Below are 15937 nucleotides of genomic sequence, written 5' to 3' on the forward strand. Positions count from 1 at the left end.
AAAGAAATGTACAAACAGCATTAACAGCATATAGTCAATCTCTGTAAAATCTTTCAACAAATATATTAACAGAGTTTTTATACATTTGGTTCCTCTTTGTAAACTAATTTGCTTTGTGTGTAAATATTGCATATAAAGAGGGTGAATGGATGGTACCTAAAAGCGGGATCTCCCCTAGAATCCTAAAATCAAGTTACAGATCAGCTTACAGAATTCCTTAGTAAAGTGCCTTTAGGTCATGTGTCTGTCTTTTTGCAGACCTATTAAAAAGAACCTATGGTGTGGGAATTTATCTACATTAGTGCTATGAAATACTAAGCGTTTTTTTCACCAGAACAATTAGAAAAACATCTCTTTTTTTATTTACTTTGTTTTGCCATTTACTTCAGAGATTATTTCCTAATCCTTTTTTAGCCGGAAGAGACCTGCGAAAGTTCCAGTGATGAAAAAATGCTTCTGTAATAATAGCATTGTACACAGTTTGCAAAGTTAGATGGGGTGGGGTGGGGGGGGCGGACACTAAATAGAGAAAATAAGCCTGGTCAGTTTTGGAGCAGCTCTTAATCTGTGCCTCCCTAGGTTGTTTACTCTGTCCTCTTGCACAATTTAAGTGGGTTACATGCTCTACATTCAAATGTGTCATGTGTTACAATCTAGAGTTGCTGCTGGCAGTGGCATTGTAGCATCACAGTATCATTGTGGCCAGCATCAGCCGCTGTCAACAACTGGCAGACCCGCTGTGAAGTGCCTGTGTTTCTACCCGTCGCTAAATTCACCAGGTTATCCCACCCCCTGGTTTCACATGCACAGCTGTTTTCGCCACCACTGACATCACTAAGATACAGATGAGGAAAACCAAGAAAGTGGAGGTATACAGGAACAGCTATGGTGCAGTGGTCAAAAGGGCAACGTTAGCAGTGAATTTGGGCACCTATCTATAGCTAATCTTAACATTATAACACATTATACTGAATAGAACTCTATATAATTGGTCATAAAAATATGTATTCCTTTTTTATTCATTGTGAGGGTAGGCATTCATTATTATGTGCCACCACATATATTTGAGTGGTACATTTTGCATATTTCTTTTTTCAAATTAGCATCTTAAGTGGCCTCTTTTATATAGGAACTCAGTCGATGTGAAATAAATTAAGCTTCTATAAAAAAATATAAACTAGATACGACAGTTTCATATTGTTATATATTTCTTATTATCTAGGTCCAAATGAGTACAGTTTTAAGTAAATCCTATATCAGATGAGATAGTAAGGCTTTGGATTGGTCATGTGAGAACAATGAAATAAAAAAAAAGAAAAGAAAAATATCTGCATTACGTGTGAATTTCGTACATTGTAATAAACTGTATTTTCCTGAGGTAGGAGGTAGCAGTTTCTTGGGTCATTGATGTTAAATGTCGTAAATTCTCACTGTAACTATTTGTACTAGGTATAAATAAATAAAATATTAAATATGTACCTTTGTAGAGGTTTTTCTCTATAGTAAGTAAATGTTAAAGATTCTGGGCTTGGATTTTTGGGGGTGAGGGAGGAAGGTGGCTGTACTCCAATCATTACTCCAGAGTCACCCACATACAATAAAGGTGTTATAAACAACAACAAAAAAGTATACAACATACATGAGACAACTTTGTGACTGTCATCACCTACAAAGCAGCAATTTGCAGTTCCTGAAGGACAGAGCAGGTCGTGGAGTCCCTGTATACGGAGGTGTCCATGTTTAAGGTGGCCAGCCTGGAATAGGATCACGACTTTAGCCTTCGGGAAATCAGGCAAAGGGTGAGGGGTTGTAGGTTTAAGTTCGTTTAAAGCAGCATAGTTCAGCCACGGCAGCGGCGGCTGTCTCTAGTCACGGGTTTCCCGTTACCCCTTCCCGCAGTCCCAGGATACAGTTTGAGGAAGTCTGAAGAAGATCCATTGGAGAAGATCAATCTGAGAGCAAAAAAAAGACAAGGATGGTTAGAAGATGCATTCCTTCCTTAAACTAGGGATGCACAATAATATCAGAATAATATTTGTATTGGCAGATAAAGGCTTTAAAAAATGTGGTTAGGCATCTGAAGATATTTCGAACCAACACTTGATGACACATTTATTTTACTCCAGAAGAGAACAACATTAGATGCTGTGCTACTATATCTGTATTCATATCTGTATTTACTAAATTTGTAACCCTATACAAATAACTGTTACATTTCTCTGTAATGCTAATCCAGGCAGATGTAGTCCTGATTTCTACATTTTATAAATGTTTATGTATTGTCATAAGCACCGGCACTCAAAGATACGTGCATGAAAAATATCGGATATCAGCAACGGCCCACTATCTCCATATCACTGCTTCCCTACCTTAAACCTTATTCTACGCCCACCAACTCAACATTCCCCAACAAAACACCAACAAAGGTTAGGTTGGTGTACTGTACCTGATATGAGTGTTAGAAATGTTCTAGAATGTTCTTCCCATTTATACTAGTTTATTTGACATGTGTTCTTTTTCTGAAACGGTATAAAACCAGCTAGCAACATAAGAATATTAGTATTTTGGGGAACGTTGGGTCACAGTGCCATGTCCTTAATAAAACATATAGGTAACATTATTACTACAAATAAGTCTAAATGGACAATGCAGCTTAAGGAGAACCCACTATGGCTGCAATCCAATTTAGACTCAGGTACCACAGGTTTATACTAGAGTATCTTTCCGTTGTACATTAAGGGCCAGACCTCTTGGCCTTTTGTACTTGTTTGTGCTGCTTGATTTGCATCTGGGCCTCAGCAAGAGGGAAAGTCTCTAAAAGCTCAGTTTTCCCATCTCATTTGACCCCCCTCCTTACCCACTGCAGGCCTCACGCTGTTTCTCTCTCTCTTTCTCTTTTACTCAAACATTACTAAATCACGACCTGAAGGTTTAATCCCTGAAAGCCATTACAGTTAGCGCACACATTCAATACTGTATCAACATAACGTATGCCTACTGTTAGCTTCTCGTAGGAACAGGCAGTGTATGGCAGGGATTAACCCTTCATGCACAGTCATGTTTAAACCCAGATAAAGGGGGGGGGGGGGGGGGGGGGGGGGGGGGTTGGGGGATGCAAGCAAAGGGAGCTTGCAACAGCATTGACCAGTCCTGTCTACCACAGATGGACTAATCCCAATATAATTCCATTATAATCCTGCTGGAATTACAGTCACCAACTAAAGGAATGGAGGAAATCTTTAGCTCCGGCTGGAGGGGGTCACAGGCTTGAGTGGTGGTCCCGCAGGGCAGTAATTACATAATATGACAAACGAGGAGTAAAATGACTGTACAGACCATCAGGCAAACCCCATCACTTTACTGGGGAAAACAGACTAAAGGAGTTAGAGCGGTAGCCGGCATGCAAGCCACAGGGCCATGGACATATACAGACCTCACAGGCAGTGCACAAAAGGGGACAATCCATTGTCCTTATTACACAATTATGCACTTTGCTCTCTGAATACCTCATGTTGTTTCTACTTTTATTTATTTACTCCCTCTTTATGTCTCTTTTAAGCAGTGCCATGTATTCCCATTTTTTGTTACGCAGCCTTTTCCGAATTTTCTGTTTCCAGTCTGCACCTGTACCCATCGTAGCAGGTCTGCGGGAGTGGCTGACACAGCATGTTTGGGGGCCATTTTGGTTTATGTGTCCTCACACAGCAGCCAAAACATTAATCCTCGGTCCAGGGAGAGAGCAAGGTATTGTAACACTGTTCACTCTGAAGTGTCTCGTCGGCCTTAAAGGGGCAAATAAAGCTGGTTCAAGGCCCACGGGACAAGCATCCTCCTTCGCAAAAACTGCTGATGGCTCAGAATGGAAGAATTCAGAGTCAAGAAGGCTATGGAGATATTTAGTTAACCCTAGCCCGTGACCCTATTTCTCAGGCTTGCTCTTGTTTCAGAGCATGGACATCCACAGACTAAGTTCAAGGGCAAAAGGAGTTAATGGTGCATTGATGGGAGAGAGAGAAAACTTGGGGAGGGGGCTATGGTGAGAAGAGAAACAAGGGAGTTATGCAAAACTGTTCAAAGTCAATTATGTAAAATAAACCTGGCACCTGGACATTTCTGGTAAACTGTATAGCAGTTACCATGTAATTGCTTGGCCATCTCTAAGCTTCCATTCCCCTTCCCCCACTCAACCCACACAGCCACATGTTTATTCTCATTAACTATTCACCTCTCTATATCTATAATTAGTCTGGGTATGTGCAGGGTTCCAACACTGATCATGATGCACTCCAAGCCCACATACTGCACCTTAACAAGAGGTTTCCTCCACAATACCCTGTATTTAATGGCCCCCAGTCTGTGTTGATTTGTCAGTGTAGGAATAATTATATACTCAGCATTCCAGGAATCCCAAATCCCATATTTATTATGATGCCTGGAATTGAACAAGCATGAGCACCCACTCACTTAAAAACACCTTTAGAAGTGACACTGACCAGTGAGTGAACTTTCCAGGGCTTTACAGAAATTGAACCAAAATTGAGACTTTTTTTTTTTAAACAACAACCACATCCCACAAATTATGCACAAGCCATCCCAAAAGGCATCAAAGCCACCAAGTGCCACTGTTTACCAACTATACACCAGTACCACAGTCCAGAAAACATACTCTGCTGTGCTAGAATAGGTTTATGAGTTGACTCTGCCTTTATTTTTTTACTGTAGTGCATGACATTTCGTGTTAGTCTCATGCGAACAAGAAATGCTGGAGGGTCTGGGCTATAGTAAGTGGTGGACTAGAGCGCTGGATGAGAAGGAAGTCACGCTATGAAGGACTAGCACACGCACAGCATGAAGTAGCATCTCTGCTAATATAAGCCTTGTTGGATAAAGATGTCACTGAACCCCCAGCTATGGAGTAAGAGGCCATCTGGGTCCTCCAGGAATCACACTGTGCAGTGGGCTTAATGAAGGTTCTAGAATGAAGAGAAACAAGAGGATCAGGTCCTCATCTGTTTTGTATGGTAGCAGCAGGCCCCAAAGCTAGAGGAACCTTTGGTTAAGTATGTGAATATTTACCTTCCTTGCTGTATTAGCTATGAGGTCCATTTGAGGACAGGTTTGTTTTGGACCTGCAGGAGCGTGCATGTGTGTGTAAATGCCCCTCATCCGCCTCGAAGCAAGCCGCTGAACAATGTCTAATCCCCTCCCTCCCTCAAGTGTAATCTCCTTCTCCTACCCCGAGCTAAATGTGGGTAACGTTGACGGTGTTGCCGCGGTTATCTCAGGCAGGAACATCCCGGCCTAGTTCAGCCCATGGGGCTCTGTGGGGAGAAGAGTCTGAATGCCCAAAGACTTTTTCAGGTGAGTAATTCTGGGGATATCTCAACACAGTTGATGGTAAACATTGGGTTGCTCGGTTATGTGTTATGCTTTGGTATATACAAGTCAAATATAATTGTATTAATTTCTATATTTAAAAAAGGTTATGTGAAGATATAGTACAAGTTCTCCATCATAAAGTAGAATCATTTATCCATGCAAAGGGCCATTTAAGCATTCAAATGTTTCCTAAGTCATGGTTCTGTATAACCATTGCTTTTACCAAAGAATCCTTGAAGAAAACCATTTTAGTGGTGTATGTTTATTGGGACCACTGGCATACAGAAATGTCAGTCCAAAAAAAATCCATCTCAAATGCAGGGCATCAACACACCCAGCATGACTGGAAACTCTGACACATGCACTAGCCACTAGCAGCCACAGTTAAGCTAGCCCTCCCTCCCATCATTCCCTACTGTCAGTCAGTCCTTCAGCCAAACAGTGCTAATGGAAATGAATGGAGCTAGGACAACAATAAGAGGGAGGGAGGGAAAGAGGGAAGTGTGCTAGGGAGAGCAAAGGAGAACAGAATAAGTGTGGATGGGAAACAGAAGGAAAGTGAAAGAGAGAACCAGCAGGTAAACAACAGGTCAAAATGGGTTTAGAGCACTGGGGGAGGAGAATGTTTTTGAAAGAGACAGAATGAAAGAGGATGTGCAGCAGACGATGAGACAGTACTGCTCTTAGGCCAGGAGTGAGCAAGTGCCGTGAAACCTGATCAGCTCTATCCAAACATAAGTACTGGCTGTACATTTGCGTGTGTTTATGTCTCCTCCATTTTGCCATATGCAGTTCAAAGTCTCCAGCACATACACATTCAAAATCTGCAATGCCTTTCTTCTTCCTGTCCATCACAAAAGCATACACCCTCTACACTGTGTTTTTTCTCACAAAACATTGCAAATACGGAGATCCAACCTGAAAAAAAAAGAGAATGACTAAAGAGTTTTCTTATTTTTGGATGTACACACAGGAGTGCTGAATAATTAAAAGTAAACTTGAATGATTTCATGGACTTCAGAATAATTTTCTCCAACATGGCTGAACAGATTCTTACTACTGCAACGCAACAGAATTTAAAGATAAATCTGTAAATAAAGTTTTTGCCCAACTTTTCTTTTTATGATCTGTTGTCATTTCAAAATGAATTACTAAAATATGCATATTTTACAAAATACAGAAATACAAACTTTTTTTCCCTAATTAAAAATAAACTAATACTCAGTTCTCACTTTCACTTTTTATATTATCAGGCCTTCTTCAGTTTGCCCTCTTCTCTACCTCTCTCTGTCTCTCTTACACTCTCTCTCTCTCTCTCTAAGGGACGAACACTAGCCCCTGTCCTGGGGCCGGAGCAGATGGCATGCTGTCATTAGTGTATTGTCTGTGCTGCTGCCGTGCCTGATAACGGGCCCGCAGTGAGTGCAGCGGCAGGTGCACTCACACATACCCCTCCCTGCCCCGGCCATCTGCCATACATTCACACAGGCCAACTCAAGGAGGTCTAAGATCCCTGAAAAAGGGAAGGAGAGAGTAAAACAGAGAGCAAGAGAGAGAGAGAGAGAGAGACCAAACAGCCTCCTATTGACTCCACTAGGCTTTTAAGCCAAGTCTGAAAAACCTGATATCAAGACACACTCTGTCTGCCCCCCCTGCCCCCCAAATTGGTTTCACTTCTTGGTAGTAAACAAGGTTCAGCCTTTCAGTGCACGCCTTCCACTGCAAACACAGTAAGAGGTAAATAACATGCATATGATACAAGGTTATATCAATGGGCCATTTATTTTCAAATGACCTTAATAGTGTTTGAGCTGAAGGGGGTGTGGAGGGAGTTCAAAAGGCTAACCTTGGCACAAACAGACTTGGTGATAAAAGCATAGCAAACTTTTTCTTTGACTGTGTAAGCAGTTTATAACGTACAGGGTGTTAAAATATCAGTTATGGTTCTAATAACACATTGTGTGGTCTCACAGAATGTTCTAAGAAGAGTTCTCTGTACACTCCTGATGTAAGTATACATTCTGTGAATTTTCCTAAGTTTATTTTTTCCCCTCTGCTAGCAGTGATTCAGGGCTTGTGTAGCACCAAAACAGCTCTTGGAATTTCTTAATCCAGCAGTCATATATTGACAGGCAGACGATAAATGCCTAAGCCTGCTGAGGTGTCTGTGTGTGTGTGTGTTTGTGTCAAGATCAACTAGCCCTTCAAAACTCTTTGTATTTTTTCATACCACAGAGCAGGCTGATACCCCTTATCAGCCCCATATCTGTAAACCCCTAAAACATCAGTAAAGGCTGAGAAGTCAAGGAGAGTGAGCTTTTGATCCTGAAAAAGCTGCAGGCCACCATCAGCTTGTTGGGACCTTTGTGGCCAAGGACAAAAGAGAACGTTTAGTTTGCTATGCTTTTTTTTTTTTTAAATCCTTCTCATTTTGTTGTTTTCAATGTGGGTTAAATATCCTAGCATGGAATTTTGAACGCAATTCAAAGTGATGTTCCAGGGCTTGACAAATGTGCTTAATGTTGTTTAATTCGGAAATCAATAAAGTCAGTATTTGCCAGCATATTGTCTGAGTGTGTGCAAGAGAACAAGAGGTCCACCAAGGAAAGAGAAACGAGAAAGCAAGTCAGACAGAAAGAGAAAGGATGGACTTATCCCTGAGGAAGGTGCTAATAAAAACAAGCGAGTATTCGCTTCTCCCAGCAACCTTTACCCAGTCAGGCATTCCAAGCGTGAAACCTCATCAGTACCTGATAAACAAACCGCTGGCTTGTTTTGTCCCCTCCAACAGCCACACACAACTCTCACATGGTCCCTCCCTTGTTCTGCAGGACTGCCCATGGACAGCGCTGCATATTTCCATTTAAAAGATGAGGTGCAAACAGTAGCCCCTCCACTTCTTTCTCTCCCCAAACATTTTTTCTCTCTGGCCTGACCCCAGTAAAGTAAGAATTAAAACTCATTCGGTGTAAACAAGCTTGCCCACCCTTTCATGGTGTTGAGTCTGCCAGTCATGGACACCTTTTTAGCTGCAATAGGGCTAAATTTGGGCCATAAGTTCCAGCTATGGACGTGTTATAATACGGACACGAGGGAGGATGGAAACGATTTGAAGTACGTGCTGCAGTGCGTGGCACGCTGTGCTGTGTGTGTGTTGAGACACATGCAAAAACAGCGTGCACCCCCAGGCACTTACATTATTCAACCCAGCATACAATTTAAGCATGCAAGAAAAAAAGCATTGCATTGCATTGCAATACACCCACAGATCATTCAAAGTAGGCAAATGATCACACATTGTTTTCCTGCTGGAGACTGCAGGGGACCCCACAAGCTTTACTTAATTCTAAAAACGTTTGCAGGGATTTTGCTCTATGTGCAAACTTGACAAATGCAGGGATAATTCTGAAACTGACTACTAAGATCAGGCTTTACTGAATGCCAAAACTGAGATGCAGATGAATTCAGCTTCGTGCTGACAGCAGTCATTTCCAAAACCAAGCTATGCCTGCAGTTATTACGTTTATACAGCCTCACACTGGCATGTATGTACACGGCTTCTCTAGGAAATCAAACCAAATACTACTAATTATCATGCTGTTTGGCTACACATGATTAAAGAAAAGCACAGCTTTGGAGCAGTCCGACAATCTAACCACCTCACAGAACGAAAACATCGCTGTTCACGTGACCTCGAGCCTCCAAACAGCTTCACTTTCCCTGCACCCTTCGTCTAAGAATAGCGCTTTTCAATAATTCAATAACAGTCGTAACGTCTTTGTGCAAACAGTAATAAAACGCAGGAATAAACACACCTATGTGCAAAACAGTGCGGTTTGTCCAGCTACATCAGATTCAGTGAGTGCAAAGCATTCACGATTCGCTGTATCCTGCAGTGTCATACTTCCTACGCACTTGGGTTGTTTACCACTGCGCAGCCCCTGAGCTCGTCACGTTTGTCACGTTTCAGGTTCCTAGGAATTCCTCTGAATGAAAAACATGCCTTCGTCGTCAATAACAAACTTTACGGCTCGCACAAACGAAGAAAAACGCCAGATACCAACGTTGTGATCTGTGCGTAATAAATTACATAATGCTACCGAATCCATTCCCAGTGGTGCTGTCGGATTAATTGCTTTCATATGTACAGTGAATTTATACGCCTGGTTCTCAGAAAATTTCCATACGGCGGTATTTTTGACTGGATCTTTTTCCACATCTGGAAATGTTATGCATTACTGTACATAGTTTCAAGGAAACAAAACATGTACAAGACATGTAGTAGTAATAATAATAATAATAAAAATGTATATACCAATAAGTTTATATATGTATATAAGCATAATAAACTAATAACAAATAAGTATTATAAACATCTTTGCCATTACTTTCCAAAACATGATCTTTCCTAATGAGCTGAAACTACAGATCTGAAAAATCTAAATTTGAATGCCAAACTTTTAAAAGAGAGAGAATTTGATATCTTCATGGTTGTGATATCCTCCACTGCTTGCAGCTGGACCGTTACCCAACATGCTGCATCACCTCTTAACTGCCAGCAGTTTGAACCATAACAGAACATACGTCAGCAGAACTCACCTTTTACAGTGGTCACTGTCTCCTTGAATCCCAGGGAAACATATGGACTGGTATGTAATCCATTAATTTCTCCTTTGCAGCAACTGACAGTCTTGAAGCCCATCATATTTTCACAGTTGCCCAGCTCTCTGTTCTCCATGAGGTTTAAGGCGATATAGTTCAGACCGTTCTGGTACCCAGCCGAGGTCTCTCTACACATGGGGCTGCCGTATTCCTCATCAGAACCTTCGCTGCTCCGGACCAAGACATTCTCAACAGAGGCAGAGCTGTGCCGCTTGGAATTGTGGGCGAAGGAGGGAAACACAGGCGTAACAGTGGTGGTGGATGAGAAGGTCTCCGAGCTGTGCCGCCTCCGACCATGAGGGTCGGCTCGAATCACCTTTGCCCCTCCATCAGGATCCACTGAGGTACTGGGCAACAGGAACGCCCCAATACTTGGCATGCCCTTGTCACCTAGGGTGAGCCTCTTTACTCTGCTAGCGGGGCTAACTGCATCATTTTCTCTATTCTCCGAGATGAAGGACGGGGAGATGCGTGCATCGTCAAACTTCATCTCAACATAATCATCTTTACCTGTGCCAGGTGGACAAGGAGAGCTCCTCTGCTCATCAGCGAAGTATGCCCCCTCTTCAGATGGGCATGGGCAGTTGGTGAGCTCAGGCATCTCATGTAAGGGACTTGTAAGGATTTCTCCTGATTTAGGGGAGTGCGAGTTGAGGTCAAGGTTCATATAGTCAGAGAGGGGGGACCTCCGTCTTGCGCTGTTGAGGCTGGGAGATGAACCCTGGCTCTCCACCGATCCCAAGGGCAAGGAGTACTGGGTGGCGTCGCCAAAGTCTATGTTGATATACTCCCCTGGGCTTTTGGGTTCACAAGGGAGGGGATGCTCGTTCATGCTCGGGAGCATCCTAAGAGTATCCAGAGATAATCTGTTGGGTCTGTTGACTCGTGCCCTATGCGTCAGTGCATCGGTGCGGCTGTGCCTAAACGCGGGAAGGGTGGAGGGGCTGGGCAATGAAAGCCCAGCATTTGCAGCAGACATGGTGTAGTAGTTTGACTCCTCAGTTGGCCTATGGCTCTGCGGGCTCATTAAAACATATTGGTCCTCTTCTCTTTTAGGACCCTGATGTTTGTTAGACTGGCAGCTTAAGGAAGGAGAAGGCCGCTGGGCTGGCTCGCACCCACTAAGGAAATAATCGGGTGGCGTGGGCGAGACATATGGATCAACAGGTGACATATTCATATACTCCCCATTTGCCACTCTGCCATCTGAGCTCTCCAGTGATGACTTGGAGCCAGACCACATCCTCATGTAGCCACTGTCCTCCATGGAACTACCACTGGGGGAGTTTGTTGTGCCCCGGCAACCAAGGGCCTGTGGGTGGGACCTGGGATTGACGATCTGTTTGGGAGCTGAGACACTCATGGGGCTCATGGGCATGTAGGGGTCATTTTTGCTGCCTTGTGGTGCCACACCTGGTGTCATGGGCATGTAGCCATCATCACCTAGGTTACTGCTGGAGCTCCGGGTGGAGCCAATTTCAATGTCTCCATAATCCTCCGGGTATGAAACCTTTGGAGAGGCAGAAGGGCCAGAATGGCCATTTGTGTACACCGCCCTCATCAACATATATTCGTCAAGTGAAGCTGAGGACTGCTGAGAGGGTGCTCTAGGTTGCCGAGGTGTTGTGAGGGAGTATGTCCTCTTCCTATATGCCTTCTCCAAGTCCAGCCTTTCTCTGCTGGAAGCCTGGTTCTTATTCAAGGAGTGGCTAGATGGATTGTCCATCATCATATAACCACAGAGATCACTGCCTTCACGTGAAGGGGGCGTGCCAGAGAAGGATGAGGGAGTATTGCTACGGTTGGATGGATTGTACCTTGCATCTCCTGGGCTCGATCCATAATCATCACATGACAGGAAGCCTGTGTCACTAGGCGACCCTGAGACAGAGCCACTGCAGCTGGAAGGTTTGTGTACTGTGGAGCCATTCATGCTCATAGATGAGAGGCTCAGGGGGCTTACAGCTGATGGAGGTGAATGAGACACCGGCATAGACATGGACATGGATCTACTGTGATGCAAGAGCGATGGTTCAGATGTTCGGCAGCCGATAGAAACCGTGTTGGACCTGCTCATGTGGGTCCGGAGAGCAATACTGGGGCTTCCATTTTCTGATATTGACATGGATACCGGACGCGCCATGGTGCCCTCGCCCTCACTGGCTGTGCGTATCCGACAGGAAGTAAACTTAGTGACAGGGGATGTGGCTGCCACACTGTCTGTCCTTGACCTCCTTACCAACCCTGTCTGACTGGGGGGCAGATTGTTTAAGTTCCGCCGGGTGGGTACAGATATGGGGTTTGAGCCTGATGACTGGCTTTTGCTGCGTGGTCTAAACTCTGACAACTCTTTCATGGCTTTCATAGCCTCTAAAATCGTCTCGTGTATGTTTTGCGCCACCACAGAGTCATCAGCCTGCATCCAAAGCTCCCCGGGTCCTGTGGAGGCAGACCTGCCCACCTCTATGAAGAAAAAGCTATCAGAATGGCCACATCGCCTGATGTTCATTAGCTGCAGACTGACAGAGGCAACCTCAGAGTTAAGTTTCACAAAGCTAATTGACCGGCTTGACAAACACAGCCTGTAAACTCCAGTGATATTTCTGGTCTGCCCCAGTCCTTTAGATTTCACATTCACTTGCCATACCTCTTTATAGGCGGCATTCACCGGCGTAATCATACCGTAATTGCCCTCGTCGAAGCCCACCAGAGAGGATGCAGAATTGGAGACGGCGCTGTCGTACACTTTCCCCTCACTCATCACATCGGTTAGGTCTCTGTACCAGCTCTCCTGCTCCTGCTCGTTTTCAGCAGCAACGGCAAAATATTCGTCCTTGGTGTAAAGAGCTATCAAGTGTCTGTGTTTGGCGTCGGCGCGCTTGTTTATGCTCAAACACGAGTCGAGAGAAATTACTCTTTTGGCAGCTGCTTTATTTCTCCATTTCTTCTCGCTCTCGTAGTACTCCAGCCGGGCTGGCAACCCATCGCTCTGCTCCTTTAGCACGAAAAACCTCCGGTGCCCGTGCTTCTGCTTCTTGAGGTATCCACTTTTCTTAACGTGGCTCGAGTTCATGTTGACATTTGGTAACGACGACCCTCCCGTCTGCGGCGGGCTCGCCATCCCTCGGGCTTGAGAAAACAAGATTCTGACCGACTTGGTGGAAGTGGATTTCCCCGCGCTGGACAAGAAAATCCAAGCAACGTTGTTGGGTGAGAGTTGCGCTCAACTTAGTCGTCCAGAAGTAGCTCCGTGCTCTCTCCGTGAAAAGTTCACAGCAAAACAGCCCTTCTTTCAGAATGACTGAACTAAAGAGGAAAAACAACATGTGACGTTGCACTCACATCCCAGCTTTGGCCAGTGGAGAAAACACACAGTCATATAAGGCGGTGCGACCGTCCAGGCGGGGTGTGAGGTGGTGGGGGGCGTGCCTGCCAAGCTGAGCCAACAGAGCTGCTCATTGGATTCATTGGTCGAGCGTGAAGATTTACGTTTGGATGGACGAATAGGCGAGCGAGGCACTCGGCAAATCCCCCCTCCCCCGAACACAAACTGTTCTCTCCCCTCCCCTAATCCCAAACACAGCGCGAGGATGACACCTTTTACTGTACATACGCAGTCAAAGGTAGTGATGCATTTCTTCGTCAGACTACCTAATGTCCATTTATAAAATGTCGATGCTGTAACGGGCACGGGCTGTTCTCGAAAATACAGGCTTTAGTTTTTTTTCGACACGGTGGGACCTTTTACCCACACATTTAAACGTCATTAAGACCAAGAAACGAGCCCAGTTTGTCCTCAGTAGATATCTGAATCAAGTGCTAGCGAGCTAATGTTAATGGCAAGTGTTTTTAACCGTTGTTGGTAACTAGTACCTCGACAAAGTCGGACATGTTTCCTTCGGACAGGGTAAAAACACAAGCTCAGAGAGGACCGTTAGACACGCCGCTCACTTAAAAGGGGGGATTCATGTATAGTAACGACATATTAAACTGCTAAAACGGTGCGCTCGTGTTTCTGCCCGGTTTTTCAGCTTAGTCAGAGACTGCCTCAACTTGTAAACAACAGTTGCGCGCGCGCGCGTTGCGTGGTTACGTAACGCGCATGACGTTCGGGGTCTACGCGTTCAGGTGTCCCTGTAGCGTTGTGTTTTTCTCCCACCCGTATTCCAAGAAGTCCCCGCCTCCTGTGCGAGGATCGGCTGTTATTCCGCCTCTTATTGGCCAAAACCGGCTCGCCTTCTGCGCGGGGATTGGTTAATAGCTCAAACACAAAACTAGTCCACCTATCGGTGCAGGCTTGTCGGAATACGGGTGGGGAAACTGGCTCTGCCTGCGGCGTTTCCGCCTGCGCCTGTTATCATTGATAACAAGTCCAGTTAAAGTCATTAAGATAAATTGGTATTTTTTTCTTCTCCGGGGCAGGAAATGGCTTTTTTTACAGCTCTGAGCTCCACGCAGTCTTACACGCACTTAAACGTGGAACTGACAAACCTCCAGTGCCTGTAAGCCGGCTCATTTTGGAAATGATTTCGTTTGTTTTTGTTCGGTCAGGATCTGATCACAGGCTGAATCTGAGATATTTCCTAATAGTGGCACATACATCCAAATAGTGCATTTATTACAGCACAGCCTGTACGTCTCTTTATTGAACATACAGATCACTATATGTTTGCAAAAAATCCATATTTTGTGACCCTCCTAGGGAGTAGGGAGCCGTTTGAGGCTCTTGCGAGGCCCCTGGACACACAGACCCCTACACACTATGGAGTAAACAAACACAAAATACCTGGAAAGTGAGATTAACAACATTTCACATTTAGGAATGCTTTTAAAAATAAAAAATGCCATATTAATGTGTGAAGTCCCTTTTTTAAGGTGCCAGATAACATTCATGACAAATTTTTTCCTGATTCAGTTTTTTTTTTTTTTTCAAGTCTGTTCATTAATCAAATGTTTAAAAGTGCAGTGGATTAATAATTGGGCCACTTAGAGCCTTGTGGTCTAAGGCCCACAGGGCAGTCAGAGGCCCCTGAGCACTGGTAATCCACCCCTGTCCTTGGCTATTTTAGCAATGCGGTAGTGTAGCCTGTTTTTTTCAGTAATAGTATTTCATCTCTCAACAAAAAGAGAACTCAAAAATAGCTCCCCCATCAGGTCATTTCCAGTGATCACATTAGGACACAATGGACTCATTGACCTGGAGGTTGAAAACAACCTTTGCCTGGCATGTCAGTGCAGTCTATTATCAATTGTGCAAAACAGACCAGTTGTAAGGTGCCTAGGCTTTATGTCTGTGAATTATTAAATGTGCAAAATATGGACAGTGTTGTTATAACCTGTTATAGTTATAATGCTTTGGTTATGCTTAGTGTCTGAATTGAAGTGGCGTAATAGTGGCAATAGGGGATCACATATTGTTGGAAGTATTAAACAGGTGGTATATTAATTAGCACTGTCAAGCTACCACTATATTTTTGCCTCATTTGAAATAGGCTCATTTAAAGGGCCAGTGTTGTTGACAAGTGATTAATGGAGTCTGGTAAACTCACGGCATGCTGGCGAACAACAAACTTGTTTTTTACATGCAGATGGCTTTGTTGCCAAAAGTTGTTTGTTGTTTTTCCATATCAAGGAGCCCCGGAATTTACCTTAGTCATCCCTCGTTTACAGTGCCTGTTTGTGTAAGATGGACATCCACCGTCTGTTAGCTGTTATCTGATCTGGAGATCTCATAATCTGATGATGTTTAGGTGACAGTATATTGGAGCAGAAACCATTGTATTGCTCCAAAGATTCACTAATAAATCCAGCCTCGAGAGCATCCCACTGTAGCCCACAGCAGGATTTGGTCCCCTAAAGAAGATTAGTGTAAACAAAAGTACTGATCTGGCTAGGC

The 15937-nt window shown here is 44.1% G+C and overlaps 1 protein-coding gene across 1 annotated transcript; it reads right to left on the reverse strand.

Annotated features, from left to right (window-relative positions):
* Positions 1–1011: 1011 nt before the first annotated feature.
* irs2a (insulin receptor substrate 2a) lies at positions 1012–13446 on the reverse strand. The gene is made up of 2 exons (XM_017709991.2): positions 9979–13446; positions 1012–1952 (listed from the first exon to the last, which is right to left on the reverse strand). Exons 1-2 carry the CDS (start codon positions 13160–13162, stop codon positions 1948–1950), a joined length of 3189 nt encoding a protein of 1062 aa, XP_017565480.1. The 5' UTR covers positions 13163–13446; the 3' UTR covers positions 1012–1947.
* Between the last annotated feature and the right edge of the window lie 2491 nt (positions 13447–15937).

Source organism: Pygocentrus nattereri, chromosome 12, assembly GCF_015220715.1.
Source record: "Pygocentrus nattereri isolate fPygNat1 chromosome 12, fPygNat1.pri, whole genome shotgun sequence".
Classification (NCBI taxonomy): Eukaryota; Metazoa; Chordata; class Actinopteri; order Characiformes; family Serrasalmidae; genus Pygocentrus; species Pygocentrus nattereri.

Excerpts from the sequence above, each read along its gene's own strand:
- irs2a (XM_017709991.2), bottom strand. The coding sequence starts at position 13,162 with ATGGCGAGCCCGCCGCAGACGGGAGGGTCGTCGTTACCAAATGTCAAC.